Source organism: Dacryopinax primogenitus (assembly GCF_000292625.1).
Source record: "Dacryopinax primogenitus strain DJM-731 SS1 chromosome Unknown DACRYscaffold_1, whole genome shotgun sequence".
Lineage (NCBI taxonomy): Eukaryota > Fungi > Basidiomycota > Dacrymycetes > Dacrymycetales > Dacrymycetaceae > Dacryopinax > Dacryopinax primogenitus.
Window position 1 is genome coordinate 2,027,551 of NW_024467198.1, and position 23,822 is coordinate 2,051,372.

The 23,822-nt window shown below is 54.4% G+C and overlaps 8 protein-coding genes across 8 annotated transcripts; 5 read left to right on the forward strand and 3 right to left on the reverse strand.

Annotated features, from left to right (window-relative positions):
- Positions 1-791: 791 nt before the first annotated feature.
- Positions 792-5,202, forward strand: DACRYDRAFT_74194 (P-loop containing nucleoside triphosphate hydrolase protein; the record flags this gene model as incomplete). The annotated part of the gene is made up of 20 exons (XM_040776054.1): positions 792-1,024; positions 1,076-1,241; positions 1,291-1,517; positions 1,568-1,826; positions 1,874-2,019; positions 2,070-2,181; positions 2,231-2,398; positions 2,445-2,566; positions 2,614-2,821; positions 2,869-3,021; positions 3,069-3,167; positions 3,214-3,424; positions 3,476-3,618; positions 3,669-3,741; positions 3,792-3,916; positions 3,973-4,123; positions 4,173-4,288; positions 4,339-4,609; positions 4,654-4,787; positions 4,834-5,202. The coding sequence occupies 20 exons, from the start codon at positions 792-794 to the stop codon at positions 5,200-5,202; spliced, it is 3,486 nt and encodes a 1,161-aa protein (XP_040633546.1).
- Positions 5,203-5,475: 273 nt separating this feature from the next.
- DACRYDRAFT_19714 (NAD-dependent epimerase/dehydratase) lies at positions 5,476-7,823 on the forward strand. Its single transcript, XM_040771629.1, has 7 exons — positions 5,476-5,647; positions 5,701-5,841; positions 5,902-6,240; positions 6,294-7,006; positions 7,051-7,168; positions 7,218-7,360; positions 7,414-7,823. The coding sequence occupies exons 1-4, from the start codon at positions 5,522-5,524 to the stop codon at positions 6,666-6,668; spliced, it is 981 nt and encodes a 326-aa protein (XP_040633547.1). The 5' UTR covers positions 5,476-5,521; the 3' UTR covers positions 6,669-7,006; positions 7,051-7,168; positions 7,218-7,360; positions 7,414-7,823.
- A 66-nt stretch (positions 7,824-7,889) lies between these two features.
- DACRYDRAFT_98006 (serine/threonine specific protein phosphatase) lies at positions 7,890-10,051 on the forward strand. Its single transcript, XM_040777499.1, has 3 exons — positions 7,890-8,027; positions 8,081-8,295; positions 8,344-10,051. The coding sequence occupies exons 1-3, from the start codon at positions 8,011-8,013 to the stop codon at positions 9,024-9,026; spliced, it is 915 nt and encodes a 304-aa protein (XP_040633548.1). The 5' UTR covers positions 7,890-8,010; the 3' UTR covers positions 9,027-10,051.
- Positions 10,052-10,913: 862 nt separating this feature from the next.
- On the reverse strand, positions 10,914-12,457 carry DACRYDRAFT_98007 (uncharacterized protein; the record flags this gene model as incomplete). The annotated part of the gene is made up of 1 exon (XM_040777500.1): positions 10,914-12,457. The coding sequence occupies exon 1, from the start codon at positions 12,018-12,020 to the stop codon at positions 10,914-10,916; it is 1,107 nt and encodes a 368-aa protein (XP_040633549.1). The 5' UTR covers positions 12,021-12,457.
- Positions 12,458-14,424: 1,967 nt separating this feature from the next.
- Positions 14,425-20,684, reverse strand: DACRYDRAFT_113308 (uncharacterized protein; the record flags this gene model as incomplete). Its single annotated transcript, XM_040769606.1, has 3 exons — positions 14,425-14,979; positions 15,028-20,473; positions 20,521-20,684. The coding sequence occupies 3 exons, from the start codon at positions 20,682-20,684 to the stop codon at positions 14,482-14,484; spliced, it is 6,108 nt and encodes a 2,035-aa protein (XP_040633550.1). The 3' UTR covers positions 14,425-14,481.
- Positions 20,685-20,904: 220 nt separating this feature from the next.
- DACRYDRAFT_98009 (uncharacterized protein) lies at positions 20,905-22,195 on the forward strand (the record flags this gene model as incomplete). The annotated part of the gene is made up of 2 exons (XM_040777501.1): positions 20,905-20,949; positions 20,998-22,195. The coding sequence occupies 2 exons, from the start codon at positions 20,905-20,907 to the stop codon at positions 22,066-22,068; spliced, it is 1,116 nt and encodes a 371-aa protein (XP_040633551.1). The 3' UTR covers positions 22,069-22,195.
- Positions 22,196-22,271: 76 nt separating this feature from the next.
- On the forward strand, positions 22,272-22,986 carry DACRYDRAFT_61484 (ubiquitin). The gene is made up of 5 exons (XM_040775672.1): positions 22,272-22,380; positions 22,436-22,453; positions 22,499-22,528; positions 22,587-22,669; positions 22,735-22,986. The coding sequence occupies exons 1-5, from the start codon at positions 22,363-22,365 to the stop codon at positions 22,817-22,819; spliced, it is 234 nt and encodes a 77-aa protein (XP_040633552.1). The 5' UTR covers positions 22,272-22,362; the 3' UTR covers positions 22,820-22,986.
- A 412-nt stretch (positions 22,987-23,398) lies between these two features.
- Positions 23,399-23,792, reverse strand: DACRYDRAFT_103606 (uncharacterized protein; the record flags this gene model as incomplete). Its single annotated transcript, XM_040767788.1, has 3 exons — positions 23,399-23,461; positions 23,510-23,583; positions 23,636-23,792. 3 exons carry the CDS (start codon positions 23,790-23,792, stop codon positions 23,399-23,401), a joined length of 294 nt encoding a protein of 97 aa, XP_040633553.1.
- Positions 23,793-23,822: the final 30 nt, after the last annotated feature.

The window sequence follows — 23,822 nt, forward strand, 5'->3', positions numbered from 1 at the left end:
TTAGGATCATCCACAGGTACCTATACTGTAGATAGGTCTTAGTCATCAGGTCTACTCCACTTCCTTGTTGCCTGCTTAGACTCTTGGCACTCTTAGGTGAGCAGACTCAGTCAGCCTGTGTTGCCCTAACAGTAGGGAACTAGATTATATGTTTTTTGGATGCCTTGAATTGATATGCTTTTGTTGTTGCCCATGCATCTATGGAACAATAGGATTAGAATGGAGAAATATTGAAGAAGATGTAAATGTTTGCAGATGAGGAGGTGAAAAAATGTGCTACCATGTAAATACAGTAGATATTGTAAAAAGGTAGTTCAAAAAGTTGATATTATGTCTAAGTGGATTATATATTATGTTGAGGAAAACCTTTGTTGGAGTTCTGGTTCCTAAGCAACATATAACAAGCACACGGATGCAAAAAAATTAAATTAAAGTGGAGCTTAAACTGGATTACTAACTAAAAATAAAATAATAATTAGGAGGCTGGGTCTCGCTGGAAGGATGGGTCTGAGAGCGATCTAGGGTCCTGTCCTTTCCCACTGTCCGTACCATAGGGACCCCGGATGCACAGGGTTTTTCTAATTGGGCGGCGCATTGCACGCGTCTCCGACTCATCGCGTCCCTTTGACGCGCCATAATTCTCGTCTTGTGCTGTCAGTCTGTGCATACATCTACCCATGATCCGTCGTGCACAAAGTTCGGATGATGAAGCGGACGACGTCGACGACGTCCCGCCTAAACAACAACGGACTTCTTCCCGAGTCAATGGGAGGGCCACTTCCCGCGTGGACATGCGGACGGAGGACGACGAACCAGAGCAAGCCGCTAGTGACGATGATGCTGGGGAGGCTCAAGCTGGCCCATCAGGATCTCAAGAAGAAGATCCAGTCGTGAAGACGGACGAGGATGATGATGAAAGTTTGTCGCGGCGCAAACGGGCGCGATTGGATAAAGAGGGATCGAGTCGAGTTTCGAAGGAGGAAAAGCTTGTACGGCGGGAGCCGTCAGTCAGAGATCGGGACGGGTGAGTGCACGGACTCTTTATCGTGAACATATCTCATAGCATTATGGGAAGTTACGTGCCTGGGTCAATCGTCAGGATTGCTCTCGAGAATTTCATGACGTACGACTCGACCGAATTCCGACCTTGTCCATATCTCAATATGGTTCTTGGTCCGAACGGTACTGGAAAGAGCTCTATCGCGTCCGCTATTGCCATCGGTCTGGGATTCTCACCTAGTGTACGTTGCTGTGCTCTTTCTGAGTAGATCTGGAAGTGATTGGTTCTAGCTCTTGGGACGGTCTAGTAGCGTTCATTCGTATGTGAAACACGGTGCTGAAAGTGGATGGATCGAGATCGAACTGAAAGGCAAACCCGGACAGGGAAACCTGATTATTCGTCGCGGCCTTGTCTCCAACAACGATTCAAGTACATACCTCCTCAATGGGAAAAATGTCCCGGCCAAGGCGGTGAAAGACGCTGTTGAGGAACTGAATGTGCAGGTTGCCAATCTTTGGTACGCTTGTTCTTTCTGCATGTGTTCCACAGTTCGCTAATTTGTTGCAGCGCTTTCCTTCCGCAGGATCGCGTCAGCGAATTTGCTCAGCTCACGCCTGAGAAGCTCCTTATCGAAACACAGAAAGCGGCTGGTGCAGCTGGCCTAACACGATGGCACGAGCAGCTGATCGATATGGGAAAAGATCGTAGGAAGATCACGGAGGAAACAGATGAGTTGAAGAAAGACGCAGAGTACTTAGAACAGAGAAACAGTGTGCTGGAGCGTGATGTGGCGCGCTTCCGAGAGAGAAGAGAGATCGAAAAACAGGTGAGTACCCCCGATGTGTCACGGGAAACGCTACTGAACCGAACAAGATCGCACTCCTGGAGTTGCAAATCCCCTTCGCGGCATATGCCCAAGAGAAAGCTAAATACGACGAGTTGAAAGAGGAACGAAATCGCCAATCCAGAGTTCTGGCTCCGCTCCTCGAGCGAAATGATCCTCTCAATGTTTTTAAGGCGTAAGTTGTGGGCAATATAGCAATGAACTGTCTTATGTGATTCTGTGTAGTGAGCAAGAAGAACGGAAGAGGAAGGTGGAGACGAAGAAGAAGAAAATGGAGGATGAGGCTAGGAAAATGTACAGTGCCACCAAGAAGCTGCACGAAGAGAGCATGAAACTGGTGAGATAATCACATATTTCACGTACGCTACATTCTCATAGTCCCACAGGCGGATAAAGCCGACGAGAAGCGAAGTCGAGTGGCCATCATCCGGAAGAATGAAAAAGAGAGGAAGGAGCGAATCAAGAAACTTAAGGCCGAGATAGCAAGATATGAACAAATATTGGCAGATCCCCCCGACTTTCAGACACCGTTAGAGGAGAATAAGCAGAAGAGGGTGAGAATGTACATCTGACTTTGGTGTCCATTAACACCAGCTTTAGCGGGCCCTGCAAGACGAGCTTCCCGGTTTCAATGAGGAAAAGGCAAAATACCAGCAACGATATCGAGCATTTGAAGAGGAGAAAGCTGTTTTCGTCGCAGAGAAAGAGAGAGCCTCTGAACTGTGAGTAAATGAATGAAATGAGCCATCCGCGTCTCACTCTTCATTAGACTTAAGGAGCTCGACAATCGATCAGAGGTGCGACTGAGAAATCTTGAAAGATTCGACAAAGATTGTGCCGATGCTGTGAGATGGCTGCGGACAAACCTGGACAAGTTTGAGATGGAAGTTGTTGAACCCGCGATCATCTCGCTGACTGTTCCGGACAACAAGTATCTTGATGCCGTTGAAAGTTGCTTTAACGTGAATCAGTTAAAGGTCAGTTTTTGTAGACGAGACATAGAGATACGTCTAACTGCCTCCAGACATTTGTTTGTCAAACCGAGCAAGATTTCAAGACGCTGAACCAACTTGTCAATGACACTGACAGAGCCTTGGGAAGGAAGGCTCGTATCAATACCTGGCATCGCCCCCGTAACCAGGCTAAACTGTTGCCGCCGCCATTGTCTCTTGAGGAGGTGGGTGATATACATTATTTTACGTATTTTATACTAAGCCTATGCAGGTACAACACTTCGGGTTCGACGGATATGCCATCAACTTTGTTGAGGCGCCCGATGCAATGCATTGGTATCTCAGACGTGAACTGAACATGCACAGAACAGTAAGAACGTCCTCATCCTCCCGTGCATGTCTGATGTCTTTTCTAGCTCATTGGACTCGACGCATCGCAAATCGACAACAGGGCAGCTGCTGATGCGGTCAGCGCTCAAATTCCCGGGCAAACTGGGACTGTGCCTCCGGCGACTTTTATTGCAGGACGTGTTTCTTACACTGTCAGCCGTTCCGCGTACGGAAAACGTTTAGTGCAACAGCAAACGAGGGATCTTCGGCCCGGCAGGAACTTGAACAATGTTGCAGGTTGGTTAGCAATTACAGAAAAGAATGAACATGTGCCTTAACCATTTGTAGTGGATCAAAACTACAAGAACGAGTTGATTGAGAAGCGAGCAATGGCAACGCAATCTCTGACAGATATGGAAGCGACGGACGTCGAGTTGCAGCAGGAGGATCAAAGGATCAAAGGGATGGAGAAGGGAATTAAGGATCGCAAAGTGAGCAGCGCACGGGCTCGAATCATGGCTGAAATAACCTCGCATCGCAGGATGAACTAGATAGAGAGAGGGAGAAGATCAAGCAGAATGAAGCCGCTTTCCGAAGCCATGGGTCAAAACTGAGTAGGCGATGTTTTCAGGCTCCTGCCGTGATTTGACTGACTGTTCCGAAGCCATTGTAAAGAATAAATTGCTTGGCGAGGAGAATGCTCCTTCTGCGGATCAAGAGCGCAGTGAGTTGAGGGCAGAGTTGCTTGAAAATGCACGCGAACGCACAAGACTTGGCATTGGGTACACGGTCAGTCATCAATGTGTTTCCAGTGCAGCTACTTATACTCCTCTGTATCCTTACAGAATGGCATGGCGGAGTTGATTGAGAAGTACGCCGACGTTACCGAGCTTGGTCTGGAGAGTATGCAGCTGGCGAGCAATATCGCCTACCTTGTCCAGCTCGGTTCCGAGCAGGGTGAGGCGCGGAAAGAGGCAGAAGCGGCGTATCGCGAAAGTAAGAAATCTTCGGCCTTTGCAGTTTCACCTGTTAATCCTGTTCTCAGTCGACGAGCAATTCAAGCGGTGCAAGCAGCGGGCGACTGACTTCCTCAATACATCGCGAGCAAAACTGAAAGAGGCGGATGATGATATCAAGGATGCCTTCCAGCAGAATAAAGATGTAAGTACCCTGGATTAGCGTGTCTTGTCAGCACTTGACGCTCGATGCAGGCTGGTGGATCGATCGACCTAGACGACCTCGAGCAACAGCTTGAAGCGGAGCGTGCGCGATTCCAGCTCAACATGGCCGTCAACCCGAGCTTGATCCGCAAGTACGAAGAGCAAAAGGCGGAAGCGGAACGCAAACGCCGGCTCATTGCTGAGAAGGAGAGGTCACAGGGAAAGTATACAAAGAAGATCAAGGGGACGGAGGAGAAGTGGTTGCCTGCGCTGGAGCAACTTATCTTCAACATCAACGAGAAGTTCTCTGACGCTTTCGCACGTAGGTACTATGTTTCTGCAAGTTATGAAGGCTGACTGGTACAGGCGTGCAATGTGTTGGAGAGGTCAAGATCGGAAAGGACGAGCACGATTACGCCAAGTGGAGGATCGAAATCTGGGTCAAGTTCCGGGATAATGAACAGCTGCAACTATTGACTGCACATCGTCAGTCAGGAGGGGTAGGCACGTTCAATTCTCGGGAGACAGTTCTCTGACTGCTAACAGGAACGGGCACTCTGTACGATCCTCTATCTGATGAGTCTGACCGAGCTCGCCCGCGCACCCTTCTCCCTCGTTGACGAGATCAACCAAGGAATGGACCAGCGATACGAGCGCGCAGTGCACAACAACCTCGTCGAAGTCACCTGTGCCGAGGGCGCGATGCAGTATTTCCTCATCACGCCCAAGCTGCTCCCAGATCTGAAGTACCATAAGCGGATGAGGATCTTGTGCGTGAATAATGGTGAGTGGCTCACGGGCCCGCAGAATAGTGACAAGTGGGGAAATATGAGGAAGATGCTGCATCACGCTCGGTATTATCCTCTCGGAAAGAAGTCGGCCAGCCTTGCGTCGCCTGTCATTGCGGTGCGGTGACTACGCTCTATACTTGTAGACTCTAATGTTACAATCATTCTCTGATGTACTCCCATCGGCAAGGTTACCGTGAGGATTCCCCGAAGCCTCCACGGTCCCTGTCGTTGGCGGTGGAGGCACACATACACTGAATAGGCAGCTTACTCCGGTGGACGTTCCCCGACGGATGGACGGCGCGGGCCTGTCTTTCACCCCATCAGCCAGTCGGAACTCGCTATATAAACCTACCGCCAAGCTGGCAATGGCCCTTCCATCTTACACGACCCCTACCAGCTGCAGCAAGCACCCTGCTTAACTCACACCTTACACGTGGATAGAAATGGTAGCTGGATCATTTACCGACAAGCATGCCCTTGGAGAGGCGCAGAGTAAACCTGCACGCACTCAGAAGAGGGTCATCGTCACCGGCGGGAGTGGCAAGCTGGGCAAGGAGGTCGTCATCTACGTGCGTCTACTGCTTCACGGACCGTGCAGCGCCTTGACCACGATGTCCCACAGCTCGTGGAGGCAGGTTATATCGTCGTGAATGTCGACAAGTTCGCACCGGCGAAGGGCGTTGCCCCCGTAGGCGTCAAGTATGTCTATGCCGACTTGACCGATATGGGTCAGGTGATGGAGTGTCTTTCCGAGATCGACGGCGTGCGTCTACTCCCCTCCTCGTTTCTCCTCAGCTGACGGTGCATGCGCTTCCTATCCTAGTCCTACAAAGGCGTAGACGCCGTCGTGCACCTCGCTGCCATCCCCGCAGCGGGCATGTCCGCCAACTCCCATCTCTTTGGGAACAACGCCATGGCGACCTACAACATCCTCGAAGCCTCTCGCAAGCTCGGGATCAAGAAAGTCGTCCTAGCGTCGAGCGAGACGCTCATCGGACTTCCCTTTGACCCGCATCATCCAGCCAGCTTGCCCATAACGGAGGAAAGCGAGCGTAGGCCGGAGAGCGCGTACTCGCTCAGCAAGCTCGTGGGCGAGGTCATGGCTGACCAGTATGCTCGGTGGGACCCAGAGCTGAGCGTCTTCTCCCTTCGTTTCTCTAACGTGAGTTATACACCGCCTTTCCGTCCTCGGTGTGGGTCCCTCATCAAACGCAGGTCATGTCACGGGAAGACTATGTCCGCTTCCATACCTGGCAACATGATCCCTTCCTGCGCAAGTGGAACGCCTGGGGCTACATCGATGGGCGTGACGGGGGCCAGTTTGTTGAGCTGTGTATCTCCTCCCCCCTCAAGGGGCACCACGAGTTCCTCGTCGCGAACGAGGAGACCGTCATGGAAGCCCCCTCGGCTGAGCTCTGCGCAAAGGTCTTCCCCAACGTCAAGTATACGCCTGTACCTGGACTGGGGCCGAACCAGACTGTGCTCAGTATCGAGAAAGGCAAGAAGCTGCTCGGGTTCAAGCCCAAGTACAAATGGACAGAGCAGGTCCAGGAGGCACAAAAGCTCGTAGCGGCTATGGAGGGAAAGTAGTTGACCATGCTCCCTCATTTTGCAGCTAGAGCGCCCTGCGGGGCCGAGTGAGCAAGCTCGCAAGGGATGGATGTATCGATATCGATCGTAGATGAATTAAGAACGCCTATGTGCCCTCTAATACTTCCATGAGCTCCTTCCGTCTCTTTCTTGCCATCGCCACGCACTCGCCCACAACTTTTATACCATCTGCCATCCCCGGCTTTTTTGCATCTTCTAGCCCAGCAGGACCAGCGACGTTGACCCCTACGCGTCCGGAATCACCTACCGATATTGTGATGAGTGTATCCAGCAAGGGCTCTTCGAATGCGGAGGGATCGGCTAGTAGATGTTGCCTGCTCTGCAATGAGCACAGTACATAGAGGGACAATGCACGGACCCGGAGAAGACCCCAAACGTTAGTGGGATTCGGTGGTTCTGGACTTTGAACGGAACTCGTTCTTCCTGCGAACAGATGACTCGCTTCTTGTCCTCATCCCAGTGCGCTTTGGGTAATGTAGCTACACAGCGCATCAGTAGGGAGGTACAAAGTTCAGAGAGGGGACATACTGTTCCTCAGCGCGGCTAGGCAGGCGAGCACACTGGCGTCAAAGGCGTTCCCGTCGTGGTTTATGCAGACGAGGTCCAGGTAGAGCACCCACGCAGATTTGCCGGGTTCGATACAGAGCGCCTCCAGGTCGACCACTCCTTCTCTACGACGGCGTCAGTTATCCTGTGATAGAACAGGACAGGGAAGAGTACACACCCAACAAGGAGCTCATACAGTCTCTCACTGCATACCTGCGCCTCATCCCCTGGCGGCCCAGGCCTATACTTCGGTCCACATATGGCCGGTAAATCCAAGTTTGGCACCAACCATCCCCTCTTGCCCTTCCCCGCACCTCCTGCCGCGTCGGGCTCTGCAAGTTCGGCCTTGACGCCGCAGACAACGGTAGTTTCTCCTAGTCTTACTAGGGCGCTGCCATCGGCGGTGGAGATGGCGCCTAGGTTGAGCTGCACAGGACGGGAAGAGGACGGAGCGCGCCCGTCCAGCCTGTATGAGGATTCGAGGAAGCGAGAGAGATAGGCATGCGGCTGTATGCGGCTGTATATCTGTGGATCTAGCGCTGGAGATGAGGATGTAGGCGCGGGCGCCATCTTGGACGCAGTGGCCGCCTTTGCGAGCAGGATGTCAGGAGGAATAGCGCCCAACTTTCAGGGACCGACAGCGCACACGACCCGACGACGACGACAATCACTACCGACACCCAAACTAGTGCATATACTTATCATTTCGCTGGGTATTACGATAGAAACAAGTAAAGTCTAGGAAGAACACTGTGGAATTGAAGTGAGGAGTAGCATGGACGACCTCGATCGGTGCGTTCTTCGTTGTATACCGCATACACGTCCTTACTCATTACAAACAACAGGCAGATCGAGCAGCTCAAACGATGCGAAATCCTCCCCGAGCCAGAAGTACGACTTCTATGCCTCAAAGCGCGCGAGTTGCTCATCGAGGAGGGCAACGTCGTCTATGTTGACTCGCCAGTAACAGTCTGCGGAGACATACATGGGCAGTTCTTTGACATGCTCGAACTGTTCTTCATCGGCGGGTGGTGTCCAGACACCAAGTATATCTTCATGGGTATGCGTGATGCTGGATGCATAGGATGGTTGGCTGACATAGTGACAGGCGACTTTGTCGACCGAGGGTTCTACAGCGTCGAGACCTTTCTCCTACTCCTCGCCTTGAAAGTCCGGTATCCAGACCGCATGACCCTAATTCGAGGGAACCACGAGTCCCGTCAGATCACACAAGTTTACGGCTTCTACGACGAGTGCACACGCAAGTATGGGTCCGCGACCGTCTGGCGCTACTGCTGTGACGTGTTCGACTACCTTGCCCTCGGGGCGCTGGTCGACGGCCGCATCTTCTGCGTACATGGAGGTTTATCCCCCAGCATCCAGTATCTGGACACGATCCGCGCGATAGACCGGAAGATGGAAGTCCCGCACGATGGGGGGATGTGTGACTTACTCTGGTCAGACCCGGACGATATCGCTGGTTGGGGCCTGTCACCGCGTGGTGCAGGCTTCCTCTTTGGAGCAGACGTCGTCCGCACCTTCTGTCACAGTAACGACGTCGACCTGATCGCGCGCGCACACCAGCTCGCTATGGAGGGCTACAAGCTCATGTTCGAAAAACGGATCGTTACTGTCTGGAGCGCGCCTAACTACTGCTACCGTTGCGGGAACGTAGCGAGCATAATGTCGCTGCACGAGAACCTGGACCAGGAGTACAAAATCTTCACCCACGCCGCTATCGAATCTTACTCCGTACCTGCTAAACGTCCGCCAGCAGAGTACTTCCTATAGAGTGTCTATTCATAAGCTATGGGGTTGCGTCGATATGGGTTGTGTAATTCTACTCCGGGTTGCTGGTGGTTGTTTTCACACTTCGGATTGTGTTCTCCGGCACTGTATTCTAAACTATAAAGAAGTAGCAAATAGAGTAATATTATGTCCTGCATGCTCTATCGCCCTTCTCCCATCGCAGGATGGCTCCAGCTCACAGCTCATACTGTTCCAGGCCCATAAACCTCTCCACACCGCCTCTCGAATGCCTGCACCATCTTCCCACTAACCTTATCGAAGAACGCCTTTGCAAGCACGGCATGCAGTGGGTTGGAAAAGCTATAAGAGAGGTCGATGGTGAGGAGTGTCGGGCCTGTGAGCGGATCTGCGACGGGGGCGGGTGTTGGGGTGTTGGGGTGTGAAGGGGAGGAGGAGGAGAAAGACCATGTCGTAACGAGTGACTTGAACAGAGGGATCTGGGAGGTTGCGGTCGCCTAGCAAAAACGATCAGCAAGCTCGGAATTATACATATTCTTCACGGGCTTTACCTGCACCAGCTCGTACGGTCGACCAATTACCCTGCTCACGTACTGCTCTTTCACACCCATGAACCCGACTTCGAGCTCGGCGTCGCACTCCATCTCCATCTCATCCGCCTTGGATGAACTGATACCAGACCCTGCTCCCAAATCTCTAGCACCATCGGGGAGCGTACGTGCTAACGGGCGGTATGTAGGACCGGAGAGGATACGTGCCCCAACACAGTAGGGGATGAACTGGGGATAGGAAGGGATGTCCGCTACCAAGGCATACAGTTGACGGCGATCATATCTACCCGGTTGTCGTCATGCTTCACGTAGACCAGAGTTGGGGAGAAAGGACGCACGGGAGGACCTTGCGCTCGTGATATGTTTGCACGTCCTCTTGTTCTCCACGCCCGGCTGATGCAGCGACCTTTGCGAGGTCGGAGAGGGATAGAAATGACCGACGTTGTGCTATCTGTGCATTTCCTAGACTGCGGAGTGCTGGTGTGATGGGGAGAGTGCGAGGTGGATGCAGGAGGAGGGTGGACATCCCCCTTGCAGTCTAATAGTCTTACAAGGGATAACAATAGTAACAAAAAAAAGTAATGTTTGTTGCAAAGCGGACCCTTTCAGCGACGGACATCGCGTAAAGATCGGCCGTTCCCAAAGTGACGAAATTCCGAGAGTTTCCGTTCAACTACGCCACAAGGCTTAGAAGCAACAGAAGCGCCCAACGAAGCAGCTTCGAATCGCGCCCGCGAAGTCTCCGCGGCCAGGTCCAATTTAATTAGACACCGGTTCGTATTCAATTGCTCGCCTCATCTTCGCGCCTTTGTGTCGGAGATTCGCTTAGCCCCTTTGTCACGCCTGGGCAGCGATGTAAAATGACGAGGGTGGCCAAGGATCACGAGTATGCTGCGCACATTCACAACGGTCGACGCCGGAAAGAGTGAATTGCACGCCGCGATTGACATTCGGAGCTCGAAGTACGGATCTTGATGCCTTTGTCCGGCCCGGATTCGGAGGACAACAGGGGAGTCGCCAAGCTGCCACACGTTCATTTGAGGGCAGCTACTGGACCGTGGAGGAATCGCAATCGGGCATGAGGTCACAACACCTCCGACACTAGGAGACGGAGCATGGCGTTGTAATTTTCCCACAGCGGGGCAATGTAGGAATTCATATTGGAGTTGGTCATCAGTAGTGTGAAAGGGGTATCTGTACCGGGGTAAAGGGTAAAGAAGTCTTCGGTCGTAAGAACGGTCCTGCATCCTCGAGCAGTCGGCACCGTTCCCCTCCGTTCCCCTCCGTGCCACGCTCACCATCGACGTGTGCCAGCAAGGCAATGCATCCTCCACTATCTCCCGCCCCACCATAGCTCATCTCAGTGTATCCGTGCTCGTTTCCCAGGCGCTGGGCCTTGCCTGCCCTCGTCTTGCTCTTGTTGGCCCACCAACATCCTCGAAACAACTCCCTTATGAGTGCTAGGCCACACCCTCAGTGGTCTGCCCATTGCATCCACGAGATTTTCTCCATACGATCCTGGGCGGAGCGGGGTTGAGCCTATAAGCTCGGCTGTGGCCCCAGTAAGCCACTCTCCCTTTGCAAAGATAAAGTCCTGTCTTCTCCTCTCTTCGTTTTGCGGTGGGAAACCTACGAGCTGCATGCTCAAACCACCGATCGTCGCACCTTCGTTCGGGTTCTGCGCCGGGTTCGCGGCACGGTACACATCGGTGAACCCTGCTTGTTGGAAAACCTGGGTTTCTTCGAGCGAGCGGATACTCAGATCCGCCAGCAAGAGAGCGTTGAAGCCCATGGCTCTGCCCAGCGCGCCACCGCGTCGGGAGATGTAGTGAAACTGCGCGGCGCGCGAAAGCTTCGCATATTCTGCATCTGCACCTGCGCCGTGCCCGTCTGGCTCCTGTGGAGAAGCCTCAAACTGACCTGTGGCGATACTGAACCAGGGTTGACCACTAATGTCGCACAGGTCTACACCGACGAGGTTGGAGTAGTCCCTGCTCTCCAGAGCGCAGTACCAGGGCACTACTTGCGGTATGATGGAGATGAATGTGCGGCGAAGTAGCAGGATAGAACCGTAGGGTGCGTCTCCATCGAACATGCGTACATTCTGCTCCTCAATCATGGTGATGATGTATTCTCTGCGGACGAAGGCGTTCTCATGCAAAACATCCCAGAACCCGCGCCCACGATAGCCAGGTGCTCCAGCGTCATCTTCAGAGCACCCGCTCACTTCCTGCATTCCGGCGATATCAGGTCCGATAGCGACGAACCGGGACATCAATGAATGTGCGCGAGCGACCGCGAATGCCGGGTCGCATGAGACGTTCCAAGTGAGAGCGGTGAAGTTGCGCTGGGCTGGATTAGGCCAATTCCAGACGTGACCTGGTGGCTGAGCTGAGCGCTCCCATACGACCCACTCGCGCTTGAAAGTATTGTAGACGTAGAATGCTGCCCGAGTCAATTCCGACATCGGCGTTTCTTTTCCGGGGAAGAAAGTGTGTTGGGTGTTGTGACCGAACGGGCGTGGCTTTATAGGTAGCCGCAGTGATGCTTTTGTGCGTACGTCGACCGCGTGTGCACCGTGTGGACAGGGTGACTCCTCTTTGGCGCTATGCGGGATTATGTCGTCCAGATGTAGATACGCGTCGTGAGGCGGTGGGAGGTGCTCCGCGGTGTCGTGCGCTCCTGTTTGCCAGAGGGGGGGGCAAAGGGTGGCCAGGAAATGATAAATCGTTAGCGTTAGATTTTTTGAGGGTATGTCGTGGAGGCTATTGACTCGAGGAAAGGTAGTTAGTGGTTGTAAAAGACCCACTTGGAGGCAAGAGAACGTCAGAGGGAGATGGCAACATGCACCAGGGTGTCCAAGCCTGCATTATATTCACCCCTTGGGATTTCGCCCCAGGCTTGCGGGAGAAATCGACAATCTGTGCAAGAGGAATCGGCAAACGAATCGGGCGGTGGTGATGAAAGGCTGGCCCAGGTAACTGACGGGGTGGATGTGTGGTTCCCAATCTAAGGGAAGATAATAGTCTCCAAGCGCCTGTGACGCCTGGGTTCTCTACTGACCTGTTTTGCTTCTTTTTTTCCTCCCTCGGCGTCGTGCCGGAGTTGGCAGTAAGGGGACAAGATGGACGGGGTAGGGCGTGGCCCTGTGCTCACGCAGGGGTACAAACGCAACTTTCCGCAAGAGAAGAAGCATGGCGTCAACCAATCAGAGACGGCCCCGCCCCTGGAGTGCGCGCGCTGCGCCACACTGCACGGGTCCTTACCCAAACCGGCCAGATGCCGAGCTGAGTTGCTTTACGACCCGGTCCACTCCTTTTTACATCTTCTACTACTTCTGCTATTCTCTCTTTTTGTTCTCCAACTATCAATCGCAACAGGTGGCAAGATACGCGTGCTGACTGACATAATTATCTCTCTAAAGTTCTACTACATACCTGGACATTGTGGCACAATGAGCCCAGCGCGAAGGAACACCGCCAACAACTTTTGTGCTGTAACTCTCCGAGCCTCCTTCCATAGCGCGTAGGACAGCCCTGGCATGTCATTCTACCTTCTCCATTTCCGTTCCTTCCCGCTCCCACGTCAATAGTTGCAACATCCCTCTCACGAGAAACCAGTTCGGCACGCAGATTCAATGGGGCGATCGCACTGCCTCACCCATCATCAATATCGTCATCAATTGCCATCTGGCACCTGGTTCGTCACAGATAGACGAGCAGATCACCTGCGAACAAGTGTGTGACGCCACGTCCCCGGCTCTTGTGCCAGCACTAGCCGGACAGCAGAGAGGAGGTGCCTTTCTTCGAGCGGGGTAGGAATACAACGATTATGGTCATCTCCCTACTCTTGATTGACTCAGCAGACCTCGGTGGGCTTCCATCCGGGTGGGGAAACGAACTACGCGAGGAAAGCTGCCCATGCAGCGTGTTCGCCGTGCGCCCGACTGTCTGGGCCTCGGTTGCTCGATCTAGCATGAATATTGACCGGTAGACCCGGATTCGGCCGCCGTGCCGTTCCGGACTATGCGAAGAATTCTCACACTGGTATTGCGCTTATTGAACCGTATCAAGCCAAGGGCAACATCCAGGTGAAACAAAGATCCGGAACTCGTCTTCCAGCGTGGAGGGCGTCCACGCCGGTCCCGGTGCCTTTCTTTTTTCCTCAAACTTCTGTGTTCCGGCGAAACACTTTCCCCAACAGCTGGGAATAGATATCTTCCCCTTTTGGTCCTGAGCAGGATTTCTATGGGCCAAGTTGTTATTTTCGTACATGAGGCAAGCACCCAACAGTCCCTGCGTTCACCATGCTCGGCCCGCTCCCCAAACTTAGTCGGCTATCCGAGATTTCTATACTCTACGCAGGACAACAAACCTGGACTGTATTTCATAAATGCAGTTCATTGTGGCCACCGTTTCACATCTCTCTAACCATGTGTTCCCCTTCGGCACTAACACTCACAGCGCGTGGCCATCGATTCTTCTTGTACAATCTGATCCATCAGATCGATCCGCATCTGCACCCGCGCCGACCGTTCGGCCTCGGACCCCCTGCGTTCATGAGTCCTTCAGGAGCAGAAGAGATTGATGTGCAATCTGGGGAGAGCGTCCGGGAAAGCAGGCAAAGGAAACTCATGACTTGTCACAGTTTTTGACAGCTCCGTGTCTGACATGAGAAATATTCCAGCCAAGCACCCCCTTAATAGGCGCTCACACATTATGCAACTTCGAGTTTGCTTGAACTCAAACAGCGGACCGGGAGTGCAAATCGGTGATCTTGGGCTTCCAATCCCTCACGGAATGTTTGAGAAGCCTGAGCGCTTGCGGGAACGGGCGGTATTGTTGGTCATTAGATGCAAAATGGGGTATTATGCTATCCTATTGCTACACAAACGATGAAATCGCGTAAGTCACACTACGAGCTTGTCTCTAAGCAGCGACATTCCCAAGCTTCTTTTGCATATGTGCGTCGAGAACACTGGTGATCCCACCCTTCTTCCCGGGCCCGTCCATCTTTTCGAACAGCACCCCAGCCTTACTCAACAGCTCCTTAAGCTCCGCGAGTAGTTCGCCACGCAGTGCCCGTTGGGCTGGGTCGCTGGTTGCCGCGCCTTTGGGCCTTCGACTTGTGGTCGATGCGTCTGGATCTTCTCCTGCCAGAGAGGTGTCCACCTCTTGTCCAAAGTAAATTCCGCGCGTGATCTCAGCGGTGATGTACAGCAGAAGCATCTCAAGCGTCTCCCTCAGCGCTTGTGTACATAAGATCTTGTCAAATGTCGGACACGAGACAGTGCATGATGAGACGGGTTTGTTGGAGATATTGCTGCTGGAGAAGGATGTGATAGCAGCTAAGGTGTCCCGCGCGACGTTGCCCAGCTCGAGGAGAGTGCCGATGGAGGCAGGCTCATCAATCGACACCGCAGCGGTCTACCCGTCTGTTAGTATCGAACTACAGTGGATAATGAAAGGGCGTACCTGAGCCGGCGCGTGGACCTTGGCAGGTATCCACCACTCGTCCATTTCCGCAGAGCGAATCACGGCATCCGGACGTGAAAGGGCAGTCATGGATGACATAATGTCCCGACTGATAAGGAAGAGACGTTGCATGAGTGCGGCAAGGGCTGGACGCTTCGCGGGGTCGATCGTGTCTGCAGAAGAACGAGAAGCGCCGATCTGCTCGTCTTGCTCGAAGAAGGCGTGCTCTTCCTGTGAGAAGGGCTCAAGAAGCGAGAGAGTGTGGTTCGGATGTGTGACGGCATAGTTGAGTTGCTGTAACAGGTTCAACGCCTTCTCGCTGTAAACCGAAAGCAGCGCCCAGGTAGGGCTGGAGAGTTCCTGTTCTGTCGAAGAACGAACAGACATTGTGTAAAAGAAGGCGACCGTTCGTTCTAGTTCTTCCAGCAATGGCAAGCTCAGGCTTTCTTCCACCTTCCAACCCAGGGCACCGGTGAGTTGCCGACCATAAGACTGGACAAGCATGACAACCTTCGCTTCCAGGAGGTCCGATGTAAGCGAGCTTATGCCCAAAAGGGCAGTCGTAATAGACAACATCATGCACCATACTTCATGGGCCATGCTGCGACCGTTCGTATCCGGATCTCTCGGCAAAACATCACCGTGTTCAAGCATAGGAGTCAGACAGTTCTCAGTGTACACACTGAGTACACCGGCTCGGGCCAAAGATTCAGCGGAAAGCGCAGCCTTGGTCAAGGCCATATGGAATGTAAGCACATGGTTGGCATATCCTGCATGCAGAAGCTGACGACTTGGGTTCTTATTGGTCCTGCCGATATCGGTCAACGCGAGCACCTCGAGACTGATGCGAATAAGATCCGCATCGTCGCACAATGAGAGCCAAAGGGCGGGCACCGGGTGCAACTCTGGTTTTGTACAGCGATCGAACATGGTCACAAGGAGTTCCAAATCCGCACTGGGCTGTTCAGTCGGTTGGGCGACCGCATCGGCGAACACACTACGCAACGCGGGTACAAGGAATTCTAGAATGGCCGTCATAGCGGATGACACAGTGGTCCATTGCTGGGCTGTTCGCGTTTTGACCGCGTCGCGGGTGGCAAGCAACCGACCACACCATTGAACGATTTGCAGCAGTGGCCGATGGAACGCAGGGGTCACCCGACCTCTGAACGAATCCAAGGGAGAGAAGTGTTCGTGCACTACGAGCGTGCGGATGCTCCCCATCAAGCCATACAGATCTGTCTGTACAATAGCAGGGAGGTTGGTTGGTATGCCAATGCTTCCGATGATGGCCTGGAGAAGCGCGATACGAGTAGAGTGTACAGCAACCATAGTATTGCCATCCCGCTGTTCAGCAGCTATCACAGCAGCGAGAGAAGCTACGCTACTGATCAGAGCTGGGCGCAGAGTCGGTAGTGTCGATATCCACGGTGTTGCAGCTTCGAACAGGGCTTGCCAAGAGCGCGTTAACGCAACGTGACGATCGAGGAGAGACCACGTGAGGTTAAGAGCACAAGCACGCTTCAGTGCCAGTGCAACCTGATTGTCTCCGAGGGAGAAACCACGGAGTTTGGTGAACACTTCTTCCAAAGAATACAAGTACTCGTCTCCCCCTTGACGGCCTTCAGCAACAGGTGGGCAGCGTAACAAATCCGTGTCAAATCCACTAAAAGGCTTGAGATCCCTGGCAACACCTGCCATGAAAGCGGGAGAATAGGGACTCTCGATCGCTTTGGAGAGGACCTCGGTGGCTTTCTTCGTTTCTCCTAAGATATCTTCCACATTCTTGAAACTTTCAGGTGACGTCCGTGGCTCTCCGGGGACGAATTTCTCCGACTCTACGGCCATATCAAGGGAAAGTAGATGTACAGCATGTGCTTGGAGAAGCAACCGATCCGAATGCCGTGCCACGTCCTCGTCCAGCGAACTGCAATATTTTCTCGTAACAGTAAAGTGAAGATCGAACTTGTCTACGTTGACGTCCGGGCCAATGTTCTGCATGGCGATAGCGGCGAGGGTCTTCCATAGAGCACCATCTTTCCTATGTTCGTCCAGGGCGTCGCTATATTGGGTATACTGCCGCCAACACACGTCCAGGAAGTTCAACGCAGCGAGTGTGACGCTGCAGTCATCATCAACCTGCTTCTCCCAACCTTTGACCAGCGCGATCGCAGCAGACACGGCAGAAGCAGACGCAGAAGCAGGGCCAGTGCTCCCGGGGCGCTCAGCCCGCTTCCCCCTCGCTTTCTCCGACATCCCAAGCCCGATAGGCAAGCTCCCTGTGAGGAATATACTCCCCACAGCCTGCTTCGTATCGATCGTCGCGGCCGCAAAGTCCCAAACCGCGGTACGCAGGGGGATGGGAACCATCGGATTCTGCAAAACGTCTTGTACGAGCGTGTTCACGGTTCCGACGGGGTCGTCTAGCGCGCCCACGAACGAGGGGGAAGAGGAGGAAGGGCCGATTGATCGGCAGAGGAGGTATAACACCCTAGCCGCCTGGACTTGCACAGAGCTAGAAGGGGAGGAAGTAGTGACGTAGTCAAAGAGCAGCTGGATCATCCCTCCCGCCACCGGGCGGGACCGGAGACTCGAGACGGTGCGGGGCTCAGGTCCAGAGCTGAAGATAGCATTCTCGAGCGGGGTGAGCCCGTCCTGTAATTGCGGTTTCCGGAGGAGCGCGAGCTGCAGAAGCCGGAGTGCGCGTTCGACGACCCCCGCCAGCAGCTCACGGTCGAGGGAGCGTTTCGCTTTGGCGAGGCTGAGCATCGTCTCCGGGGCAGAAACGAGTATAGCCGTGAGGGGGGTGATGGCCGCCTGGTTGCTCAGAAGCGTAGAAGTGATGCTGTACACTACTTGCCGGTAGGGCGAAGTTGCCGAAGGTTCGAGAGGTGCGAACGCCCAGTCCTGGAGTATACTTAGAAAGAGGTCCATACACCTCTGGGCAAGAACAAGTCGTTCATTGAGCGAGGTATACCGCCAGCCTAAGAACGAGCTCCAGACGTCGCGGAAGAGGAACGTGGTGGCTTGGAGTAAGACTTCCGCTTTGAGCGCGTGCGTCGCCGGGTCGGGAGTGGCGAACTGCTGCTGCCTAGCGTCGGTAAGGAGGGAGGAGACAAGGCGGATGAGGACTAGCATCCCAGCGTAGGAGCCTGTGACCTGCTCACTGGCTACAAGGCGGGAAAAGGCGTTCCCTGGAGCGAACACCGCCGCTGATCGGAGGTACGCCCCTAGCCTCAAAGCCATCGACGGGCTTTCAGCAGCAGAAGCGAGTATCTCCAGCAGGGGGATGACAAGGCGCAGCGGGGGCGGAGCGCGGGGGTTCGTACGCAGGAAAACCAGCTCGAGCAGCTTCAGCCCCAGTTCCAGGAACGGGTGGGGCGTCTTATCCAGAGGGGAGAAGAGGGAGTCAACTTCCCCCGCCAGGGACGGTTTGGCCCGTAAGAGAGCAGCAACGAGGTCCAGAGCAGTGCCGACCAGCTCTGGCTCCTCAGTACCGGTGTCGACCTGTATTTCCTCAAGTTCAAGGTTGACGATTCTCGCTTTCCGCCTCTCGTCCATCTTCGTACTCGTGCTCATGTTCGGGGGTAAGGTCCTCCTCCCCGCCTGCTGGTCGTGCTTGGCGATAAAAGCCCGGAAGACGTCCAGCAGGAGATGGAGGCCGTTCCACGTCACGGGCCAAGCGACGACGACGCCTTCTCGCCCATCTCCCTGGTTCAGGATCTGGCCTACAGCGTCGCGTTCCACGATTCCTCCGCCGGGGAAGGACATGGGTTTTCGTGTGACCCAGCCTGAGGGGGCTACTTCCCATAAAAGGCCGATGTCGGCGGGGGTGAGGAGGAGGGCGAATTGCCGCCGTTTGGTGAAATACCGCCAGACGTGGTCCGCGCAGGTCTCCTGGGGCGGGGGGTCGACTGACAGCCCTGGGGACGGGGGGGCGCCGTTCCCGCAGAGAGGGGTGAGGAGCTTGAGCAGGGGTGAGAAACTCAGCGGGGCCCTTGTGGCTGGGACGCGGAGGATAGACGACCTGAGAGGGTCTTGGGAGTCTTCGGTCCAGAACTGGAGGGCTAGTTGGCTCACTTCTTCCCCCGGACCGTGGAGGAGTGCGCAGAAGGCAGAGAGGTAGGCGTCGAGCGACGCGAGGAAGGGGAGTTGGATGAGCGTAGGGATGGACAGGAGGAGAGATTTGAGTACGCTGCGGTAGGCAAGCGTGTTTGGCGCGGAGAGGAAAGCTGCTCCGGGAGAAGAGGAGTCAAACGGCGGGAGAGTGAGAATGTCCTCTATCATTGGGAAGAGGTTCATTCCCGGGTCCAGAGCGACACTAGCGAACTCTTCGAAGGCCATGCGCCTGTCGGGGAGGAGGATGGCCGGTCCCTTCTCCGCGTCGGGGGCGATTGCGCGGACTAATGGCAGCCAGATCTGGGGTATCTCTTCTGCCGCGAGCATGCTTTCTGTGAGGGAGTGGAGGAGGACCGACCAGGCGAGGACGATGGGTGCGTAGGCGCTGTCCGAGGGGGTCTGGAGCAGGGTTTCGTGGATTTGGAGGAGGGTGTCTGGGTTTGTCAGGAGGGAGGTGCCGGACTGTTCGGAGAGGACGAGGTCTAGCCCCCAGAGGGAGTCGAGGTTCAGCACGCTGAGGCCGAGGAGGAGGGAGGCGATTTTGAGCGATTTGGTATGCGCGAGCCCGGGGTCGTCCATCAGGTGCGCGTGGAGGGAGTGGGCTGTGCCGAGCTGGGTGGAATAGAGGGAGGAGAGGATGGATTGGGTGATGCTGGCCGAGGGGGGCTGGGTGTAGTTTGCCAGGAAGAGGAGTTCGAGCAGGGCGATCTGCTCTTGTACGATGTGCCTCGCTAGCTCTGGGGCGAGGGACCGATGTTCCCTCGCTTGGAGAACAGTGGGGAGAGGCTTTGCACACCGGTCTTGAAACCCCGAGAGAAGCTTCTGCAGGTACTCGTCATACGGGATGAAGATCTTTTGGTAGACGTCCCTCGCCACCGGGTACATAGGGTCAGCGTCGTTCCCCGCCGCGCGGAGGAGAGCGGCAAGCACGCGGAGAACGTTGAGCCGCTCTTCGAGTAGGAAGCGAAGTAATGCGTGCGTGTGCTGCTGTTCTTCTGCTATGCGGGCGTCTTTTCCCGGAAGCCGCTGCAGCGGGGGCAGGCTGTACGCCAAAGTGTAGGATCTCCAGAGATGGGCACATTGGAGTTCGTCCACCTCCCAGTTGGTGCAGAACTGGAGGATGAAGTCGTTTTCTTCTTCTGTAAGAGGTTGGCCTCGGAGTTTTAGTTTGGAGACTGCGGATCGGGAGGAGGGGGAAGGAGAGCCAAAGGGATGCGAAGGGTTGAGGAATACGGGAAGCCTGGCGAGGAGGAGTGAGGAAAGGGAAGCATAGGTGATCGTACTGGCCAGAGGGTCGGTAAGGAGGGCGAGTATGTCACCGTACGTTCTACATATCGTAAGTGATGAACTAGGGTATGAATACGAGGTGCTCACAGATCTGCTAGCCGGTCCTCCTCGCTCGTCGTGCTTGGGGTCGTGCCTGTAGTTGGTGCAGAAAGGGCAGCAGCGGTAGGAGTAGACAACGTTCCCGTCCCCCCCGCCGAAGTGGTCGTCGCTGATGGAGGGATGACATTGATGAGGGGAAGAGGGAGTGCCATCCCATATGCCCAAGTGTATTTAGCAACAGAGTCCAACTGAGCGCTTGTGTAAAGGGACGTGTTGTATATTGGGTGGCGAACGACGCGTCTTAGTGGCTGTGCTATTTTTATATCGGAGGCATTTACAATGGGCGTTTCTTGTGCATATATTCAACTCTCAACTCTCTTGTGCATATATTCAACACTCATCTCTCATCGCTGTTCATCATCTACTTACACCATGGCAGATATAAAGACTTCTAAACCAACAGTAGACAGAGAAAAAGTAAGTTCATATATCATAACTATTATATGTGCTAATGCATGCATGTAGACATGTCCCTTCCTTCTCCGCACTTTCGTACGCCAAGGCTCATTCCACCCTCTGACACTATTCGACGCCTCCCTCCCTCCTCCCTCTGACGAATACGCGCTCTATACATGGAGGGATACGACGCTTAAGGAGCTTGCTCTACTGCTCAGGGGTGCGGTGGCTGAGGGAGCGGGGAAGAGCGCACTGGCGAGGTGGAGCTTTAGAGTTGTGTTCCCCGATCAGAGGGGTAGGGTGGGGAGCAGGGAGTTGGGGTTCGTACATGCTCGCGAGCTGGGAAGCTGGAAAACCGAGGAAGGAGAGAAGGAGAAGGAGGGGGAGGAACCGTCGAGTGCTGCGAGGGAGAAGCGCCTGAATCTGACCCCAGATGACCGCACCCTCGAGGAGCTCAGGGTCGTCCCAGGGGACATACTCAGCGTAGCTGTCCTCACCCCCCACACCGGGCGTCAAGCATCAGGAGGAGTGGGACGCGGTGCCGGAAGAGGGACGGGGATGGTGCAGGGCGTTAGGGGTGCAGAGCCTTGGGCAGGGCTGGGAGGGGGAAGGGGAGCAGATCAGGCGAGCTGGAGAGGTGGGAGGGGGGGACCTGGTGCTGCTGTGGGGAGAGGCGTGGGCAGAGGGGTTGGGAAGGAGGATGAAAGGCGCATGGGACGGCGTGGGGATCGGGAGTTTGAGCGGGAGAGGGAGAGGGAGGAACGACCCCGCGACAGAGCCGACTACGGGAGGGAACCGGAACGCGATACAGACTTTGGTCGTCCTGGGAAAGAACGCGATACAGAGCGAGAGCACGGGATTTCGCCTACTCGAGAGCTGGACTATGGGAGGGACCGAGAACGAGAACGAGAGCGGGAGAGGGATCGGGAGCCAGCGTATGGACGACGGGCACCGTTGCCTCGCCGAGAGAGGGACGACGTGGACATGGACGATGACCGGCGTGATCGTCGTGATCAGAGCAGGGAGAGGGAGAGAGATGGAGGGAGGAAGAGGAGGAGAAGTCCGAGTTATTCGCCTGTGAGGAGGGACAGCACAAGTCTGAGTAAGAGTCGCAGTCCTCGTAAGGATTCACGTGATTGATATTACTGCTCTAATACTGTTACTCTCTGTCACTCTGATGCTGATTGATGCTGATTAGCGCTGATTGTTGGATAATATAATTGTTCATTTCCCATTGTAATAATAGTAGACAATTCTTGTGCGATATTTCCTTCACAATACATCCCAGTCAGTCATAAAGCGGGACCAATAGCACGCCCATTCCGCGTGCAATCATCCACCATCCACCATCCACCATCCAGCACTTCATCTCCTTCCTCTTTCCCATACCACTTCCTTCCCTTCCATCTTGTTCAGTTGTTCCAAGTATAGAAGATGTTGATCAAAGTAAAGGTATGTCCATTCTCACCATCACACACTGACGAGCAGTCACTGACCCTAGGAGTAGACGCTCACGGGGAAAGAGGTTCGTGCTCCCTTCCTATCCCAACCAGCAAGCTAACTTCCCCAGATCGAGATCGATATCGACGCAGACGACTACGTGCGCCCCCTCCCCCATGCACTATGCCATGTATACCGTGCATGCTAACCCGATACAGATATCGAGGATCAAAGAGAAAGTCGAAGAGCAGTCCGGGGTTCCCCCACCCCAACAACGGCTGATCTTCGCCGGTCGGCAGATGTACGCCCCCACGCACCTTTTTGTGCGAGAAGTGATGATTGACTGTAATTTGTGATTCTTGCTAGGGCGGACGACAAGACTGCTCGAGAACTGAATATCACTGCCGGGAGCACGCTTCATCTTGTGCTCGCCCTTCGGGGAGGCCGATGAACGGAACAGAAGAGCGAGGATCAGCTTGGCTCAACTCGGCTCAGCTGGGCTGGGATGTCGTGGAGCGAGCGGTGGGTGGAGCGCCGGGTGCGGGAAGTCATGCAAGGGCAGAGCGGAGCGGTAGAGCGGTAGATGCACGCATGTATGAGGAATACAGATGTGTTTTTCCAGCGCTGATGGTTGGGTTCGTCTTGTGCCTGGTGAGAGCTTAATGGGAGTCTGGATGATAGGAGACGGGAGATTGGTCTGCAGGGTGTGTCCTACCTGGGATGAGGGGAGGAATTGGGAGGTTCTCAAGCAGGTTAGGAGATGTCTGCCTAGGAGGACCAGCAATCCAGGGCATGACCGCTGATCAACACCAGCCGAAGTTGGGTGGGGATGATCAGGCAATATTGGAAGTGTGAGAAGATGTGGAGTGTCGGATATCAATTCCGTCGTGTTGAGTAATAACGTTACGTTTGGCACAGCGACGAGTAGCATCATCAACACACTGGTCGCACACAAGGATATCGTATAGAGTATCAATACAGCATACAGCATAATAATACACTCGATAACGCTACACGAACGAGAGGGATATCAAGCAGTGACAAGCGCCTGGAACATCCTCTTGTCCAAAGTCTGCAATTGCGCAGCTTCAACCTGTCGTTACCCGTCAGAGGATGAAGAACGCCTCTGGGTGCTGCTCACCTGCGGGATCGTGGGACACGCAACAAGCAGTTCGTCCCAAACTTCCTTGAGCGAAGCCAGCAGCGTAAGCGTATCTGTCATTTTATGAGTCCCTATCACATTACCCGGCAGTCGGTGAACGTTTACCTTGATCCTTGTTAAAGATCCCGCTCACCTCGACCCACGCTTTGAGTAATCCATACAATACACGCTCTTTCCACTCCCCCGTCCTGGGCGCACATTCCCGGATGACCACCTTCAGGCATGCGGCAGTCGAGATCTGAAGCTCTCGAGCAGGAGGCATAAATGGTTTGGTGTACAAGTTGTCCGATAA

What these genes read in the sequence shown, in the direction of transcription:
- DACRYDRAFT_19714 (XM_040771629.1), top strand. Translation starts at nt 5,522, where the DNA reads ATGGTAGCTGGATCATTTACCGACAAGCATGCCCTTGGAGAGGCGCAG. An exon ending in GTCTTTCCGAGATCGACGGC is followed by an intron (nt 5,842 to 5,901) that starts GTGCGTCTACTC and finishes TTCCTATCCTAG; the next exon opens with TCCTACAAAGGCGTAGACGC. An exon ending in TCTCCCTTCGTTTCTCTAAC is followed by an intron (nt 6,241 to 6,293) that starts GTGAGTTATACA and finishes CATCAAACGCAG; the next exon opens with GTCATGTCACGGGAAGACTA.
- DACRYDRAFT_61484 (XM_040775672.1), top strand. An exon ending in ATATCGACGCAGACGACTAC is followed by an intron (nt 22,529 to 22,586) that starts GTGCGCCCCCTC and finishes AACCCGATACAG; the next exon opens with ATATCGAGGATCAAAGAGAA. An exon ending in ATCTTCGCCGGTCGGCAGAT is followed by an intron (nt 22,670 to 22,734) that starts GTACGCCCCCAC and finishes GATTCTTGCTAG; the next exon opens with GGCGGACGACAAGACTGCTC.
- DACRYDRAFT_98006 (XM_040777499.1), top strand. An exon ending in CACCAAGTATATCTTCATGG is followed by an intron (nt 8,296 to 8,343) that starts GTATGCGTGATG and finishes ACATAGTGACAG; the next exon opens with GCGACTTTGTCGACCGAGGG.